The sequence below is a fragment of the Oryzias melastigma genome, linkage group LG19 (genome assembly GCF_002922805.2).
Source record: "Oryzias melastigma strain HK-1 linkage group LG19, ASM292280v2, whole genome shotgun sequence".
NCBI lineage: Eukaryota > Metazoa > Chordata > Actinopteri > Beloniformes > Adrianichthyidae > Oryzias > Oryzias melastigma.
Genome location: NC_050530.1, coordinates 18414899 through 18420933, shown reverse-complemented (window position 1 = coordinate 18420933; position 6035 = coordinate 18414899). Strand labels below are relative to the sequence as shown.

The following is a 6035-nucleotide window of genomic DNA, read 5'->3' as shown; positions in this document are numbered from 1 at the left end:
TGTATGTTGTGTTTGCAGGCTAGCAGCACAGTAGAGGTGGACATCCAGACTGCAGAGAAGCTTCTTGTCAACAGGCTGGACTTCATGGCTGCACTGAATAACGACATCAAACCGGTGCGTTGCTGCAAACTGTCTGTACGCCATAGTCGTGTCAAAAACGCTGCAGGACTTTAGCTTAGCACTTGAAATAAATATGTACATATAGGGGAAAAAAGGTCATCTTTTGATCAACCATATTTCAAAAGTGATCCCACTGGCCTTTTAATTATGATGTTGTTTTAAGCTAAAACACCCCCAAAATCTGTTATGTTTTCTTGGACATAGTTTCTGCAGAGTTGCAGTAGTTAATCAGAAATTCACTTCTGAGTTGTAGGTGAGTCTGTTGGCACAGAGTTATCTCGCCCCCTTTCCCATCAAGCACTGGTGCGTCGAAAAGGGGGGGGGGGTATAGGTCCCTAAAACCAATTTGGCACTGTGTTAGGGGCCCTATAAAAATGATTTTCATGGGGCCCAAAATCCCCAGCGGCGCACCTGACCATCCACATGTTTACACACTCTCCCTCTAGCTTACAGCCTTTCACAACCCCAACATTAGGGGGGAGCAAAAATGGTGGTCTAGTGGTCTATTAGTGGATTCATCAGAATGGAGAAGAGCAGGGAGCTTGTAGCCCATCTATTGTAGTTTCTACGTCACATCTACAATCTTTTTCAAACTGCATTTTTACATCTGCTCCTGATTCACAATGACTTGAATGCAGAAATACTCTGAAATTTTCTTTAAATAAGACTTCCAGAAAGTATCCAAACTGATGATTTTAACACGTGTTAAGTCTTTTTGCCCTATCAAAACTCGATACAGTGTTCCTCTGCATATTTGCATTTCTTTATTCGCAGTTTCACATATTCACATGTTTTTTTCAGTCATGTGACTCTTACAGTTTGTCACCAAAACGCAGAAAACTCTAGATTCATGTACAAGGTTTTTGCATTAGAAAAAGATGCTGCGCTGCTGAGGTGAATCTCTGCACAACAGCCCCCCCCTTCGCGCTCCTCCTCTCTCTAATGCCCTTGCATGGACATAAAGCATCAGCTGACTCAGAAACGGATGAAAAAATTGCTGATTTTGCTGAAGAAGATAATCAAAAAAGATAATTATCATCTGCAGAAGTTGTTTATTATCTGATGAAGGAAGCATGCTGCTGATTTTAAGGCATAGAGAGACTTCCTCATCTACACCATAAAGTGCTCTGTCGCTGCTGTATAGTCTTTTGTTCTGAATTAAAAAAAATAAACATTATGTTGAGCAATATTTCAATTTTCTTTAATAAATGTTTTACAAAGGATGATCAGAAATGTTTTTGATGAGCATAGATCAGTTATGGACCTCTTTGGCCGTGGGGGATGGGGGGTTCTCTGTATTTGCGGATTCGTCATACTCGTCATATTCGTCCCTAAAGCCCGCGAATAAGGGGAAACACTGTGTTTACCCTTTTTAAGTTCTATTTTTTTAGTGGCTATGAACCACAACTTTCAAAGGCCGTGTGGCTTATGAAGATCTGTTTTGGAATTAAAAAAAAGAAAAGAAAAGGATTATCCTTGGTGGAAGAAAAGCAAAGACATGTTTCCAAAAGCATTCCTGTTGGCCTCACGCTTCACAAAGCGGATTTTTTTTGTGGATGAACTTTGTGATTTTCAATGCAAAATATTCATTAACGTATTATTTTAATCCCATGATTTTCTGTGCAATATCAAGGAACTACCAAACTGCATAGGAATCTCATTGAGTAACTCTTGGCACAAGCGTTTCAATGGAGAAAAACGGTCCTTTGTTTAATTAGGGAGGAAAAAACTGTTATCCAGAGCAAAACATTATATTTTTTCCAACAAATGTTAATTAAAAAAAATCGCTATCCATAATGTTATGTTCATCATTATTAAAAACAAAACTATAGTTCTGGTCTCCAATAATGTTGTCCAGGACATTTTATTTTGAAAGAATCCCAGGAAAATTCAGCATTGAAGAAATTAGCCTAATCAGTCAACGACAGATCATGAATTTTCTGGTCAAATCTTCAGTAATTCTTCATGTGAATTCAATCAGGGTCATTTTGTATTCTCAAAAAAGCAACAGTCTGATTGTGTATTTCTCTGTTGGTACCCCTCAGGCCTTTGGAACCAACCAGGAGGATTATGCCAGCTATATCATGAATGGTATAGTCCGCTGGGGTCATCCCGTCTCTGAGGTCCTGGAGGATGGAGAGCTGCTGGTGCAGCAGACGAAGAACAGTGACCGAACGCCGCTGGTGTCTGTGCTTCTGGAAGGTGATGCTCAATGCAAACACTCTGTCACACATGGAGATTATCACTTTAGAGAGCTTGTAAACACACTTTAGGATCTTACATACATGTCTGAGCTTTACACAGACCGGTGACTGTTCTTCATCTCTCCAGGCCCGGCTAACAGTGGGAAAACAGCATTAGCAGCTAAAATTTCTGAAGATTCTGAGTTCCCCTTCATCAAGATCTGCTCCCCAGACAAGATGATTGGATTCTCTGAGACTGCTAAGTGCCAAGCAATCAAAAAGGTATACTCTACGCGCTCACACCGAACGCGACTTGCGTCAGCCGCCTCTCCTTCGCCGCATGGAGAATTTGCTGCTCGCTTCTGTCCAGAAATGTGTTCCTAAGCTTAATCCCCCCGCCGTGTGTGGGAGGACCTACAACCTGACGCTCTTAGCCCGATTGCTACATGGAGCAGTGTCTATGTACATGTTCATTATAATGTATGGAAGACACGAATAATGTTGAGAGATCAGATTTATTTATTTTAAAGAGCTCTACAAAAACCTCAAAAATCCCATCTCTGTGTGTGGGTTCATGAGATCATTCTGATATTGGGAGCTTTACTCTCGCTTCAGGGCTGTGTCTGAATGACAGCCGCTTCCTCTGTGTCCCTGTGTCTCTGTGACTGAGGTTAAAGGCTCACTGTCCCACATCAGCCTAAAAAAAATATAGTTCCTTTTTTTATATATATATATAATTGTATTTTTTTTTCAAGTAAGGGTTACTAAATTTACCAAAGTTATTCAATTTCAGGGGGAGCGAAACAGAGCTGTCTGCTAATAGAAATACAACAAGGAGGAAACAAAGTATTATTTTATTTTGGGATGGGGGCCTACATGAATTTTCCATGATAACAAGCACTGGCATTGTCTAAAAATTGCAGAAACTCTGCGGTTCTCCGCAAAAGTCCCGCCCCCTGACACCGCACGAGGTGAGCGGTTCAGAATGGAAAGACACGCCTCCATCTGTGGAGATTCTAGTCGAGCCGACCTAAAATCCAGCTGGATCAAACTTCTCCCAAAAAAATGTTTTATTATGTTTCACAAGCGCAATAAAGAAAGTTTCTGATGAAAAAAAAAAAGGAAAATTAAAACAGAATTCCAGGAAAAATGTAAAATGTCTAGTGAACACCTCATGATACATTAGAAATGTACGTTCCATTATGAACACACCCGCGCTCCCCTTAAGATGTTGTCCACCCTATGACCGTCCACGGGTTCAGACAATCCAAAAACTTACAGCACCCATCCAGTTCCAACGGGGGATGGGGTTGATACGGGTGATGAAGGCTTTAATGGCCTGAGGAACAGGGGTCTCAATCATGGAGTGAAATGACAATAAAGACTTTCTGAATCCTTTTTATATGCACTAATAGATCTCTGTTTGCATTTGATTTGACAGATTTTTGAAGATGCATACAAATCCCAGCTGAGCTGCGTGGTTGTGGATGACATTGAACGTTTGTTGGGTAAGTCTTCTTCAGAGAGACACCATCAAACTACCAAGCTTTAACTGCTGCTTTGCTCATGCTGTTAAACCCTCTTCCCTTCAGACTACGTCCCCATCGGACCTCGCTTCTCCAACCTGGTGCTGCAAGCGCTGCTGGTGCTGCTGAAGAAACCGCCCCCTAAGGTAACGCGGTGTAACGCGCCGCCGTCCGTCCTCTCAGTGGCAGAAAGAGGGCAGCAGATCTTGTGGATGCCCACAAAGAAAGTCTAGTGAGGAATTGTTGGAGGACTTTGGCTGCAAGTGGCCTGCGTGAAGGGCTGTGTGTGCGTGCACGGCTGTTAGCGAGCGTTTTGCTCCAGGCCTGTTCTGTTCCGAGTGAATGGTGGAGGTAGAGAGCCGTTTCTCATACTTTCTTTAGTTGTAGCTTGTGTGTCTGTTGTTGACGGGTTCGTGAATGAGGCTATAGCCCCACTATATGGCTGCATGTGCATGAGAAGTGGCGCGGGGCCTGGTGTTGAATGCCTGGCTGCAGTGCTCCTCCGGGGTTGTAAAGAGCTGGGCCCAGCAGGGTGCCTGGGGCCAGGGGAGGCCAGGGGGACACGGAGGAGAATGGACTCTGTGAGAGAGCCAGGACCTGGCAGCGCCGCCGCCTGTGTGGCACCTCATCTGCATGCAGTATCACAGTTCCCCACGCCATGGGGGGGCACCCAAAAGCCATAATCCCCCTGTCTACTCAGCACTCCTCTGCCTCTCGTCCCCTCGCCGTCCTCGCCTGGTTGTCCTCCAACTCGTCGGCTTAGCCGAGCTGCGATTCTTTTTCTTCTCCGCTCATGTTTGTCCTCTCTGCTCCTGTCTTCTGTTGTTTTCTTGTCCCATTATGCCCCCCTCTGTTCTGAAGTCTCCTCTTCCCTTCACCTCCTTTCTGCTCCTCAATTCTTCTGTTGCAGCCTTACAGCCCTTCTGTGAGAACAGCCAGAAATGCAGCAGCTAAGAAGGAAGCTTCTTAATTCTTCCAGTCCAGATTTAGGCGGAAGGGAATGAGCATGAATGCAAGAAATGATCCAAAACTGAAAGCCACATGCAAATAGCTCAGAGAGGACAGAAGATGGTCTGGAGTTTATGCTCAGACTCACGTTACAGCCCACACCTACGTCCTATAGGAGCTTAACTCATTCCAGTGTAAATAACAAACCAGTTTTAGTTTCTCACACTCATTTTAGCCTCTAGACATTCTTAATTCTTACCGTTACATTTTTACTTTTATTTCTCAAAATAAACAGCCTAAATGATTCTATCTTCTGAACTAAATTCATATGCTCCCACAGTTTATAACTGAGGATAAAACTGAAAACAACATTTCTGAACCCACATAATCCCTTTCTGGCTCATGAAGTTGTTGGAGCCTATCCCAACGATGGTTGCGTGAATATGGGGTACATCCTGAACAATCCAAAGCTCATAATACATGTTTTGAATAATGTTTTTGGATGTATTCAGACTGAACACATTTGTGTCGCTCAAAGTGAATTAGAGTTTGTTTCTCCCAATAATCCAGAACACAGTTTCAGTCTGAATACAGACAAAAATCAAGATTCAGGAGTTGGTCCAGACCATATTAAGTTGACTTGGTCCAGACCAACAGACTTTTCCAGTCTGAATACAGAAAATTCAGTCAATTAAAATACTCCAACAGCCTCCACAGTTAAATCTAATAATTAAAGCACTCTTGTGCGATGCTACCAGCCCTTGCCGCCCCCCTGTAACCCAGCATCACCAGCTGAGAGACGGCTACATCCTCCCCATTCTCACATTCTTCTCCAGCCAGTCTGATTAGAGCTGCACCTGACAAATTGATGAGAAAAGGGAAGCATTTATTTCAAAATAAGAGCCCTTCTGTTAGTTCTATTTTCATAGCAACCATTTTATGTTTTGGTCACCTCGGGGTGACGAACAGGCTTATGGAGTTTTTAGAAGAATCTGAAAACTTTTAGATTTCCTTGGCAACTGAGACTTTTGTTAAACACGCCCACATTCCTACTATAGTTATATCATATATTATATTGTTTTATTGAGCGTGAGCTCAGCGATTCATGTATTACATTTTCACAATATTCCAGTAAAAAAAATTGTGGGAGCAACAAGGAAATGACACTTTGGCAAACTCGACATGCTAACGCCTTTAACAACTTCCAATTCAAACATTTTCTAAGAAGTTTCCCAATGAGGCTCAAGTGGTTAGAAGG

The 6035-nt window shown here is 42.9% G+C and overlaps 1 protein-coding gene across 1 annotated transcript in view; it reads left to right on the top strand.

Moving 5' to 3' along the window:
• Positions 1–6035, top strand: part of LOC112154076 (vesicle-fusing ATPase) — a gene marked incomplete in the record, with an annotated part of 28802 nt that overhangs the window by 16911 nt on the left and 5856 nt on the right. Inside the window, 5 exon segments of the mRNA XM_024284699.2 lie at positions 19–114; positions 2166–2322; positions 2452–2585; positions 3745–3811; positions 3896–3975. Coding sequence (XP_024140467.1) covers positions 19–114; positions 2166–2322; positions 2452–2585; positions 3745–3811; positions 3896–3975 — 534 coding nt within the window.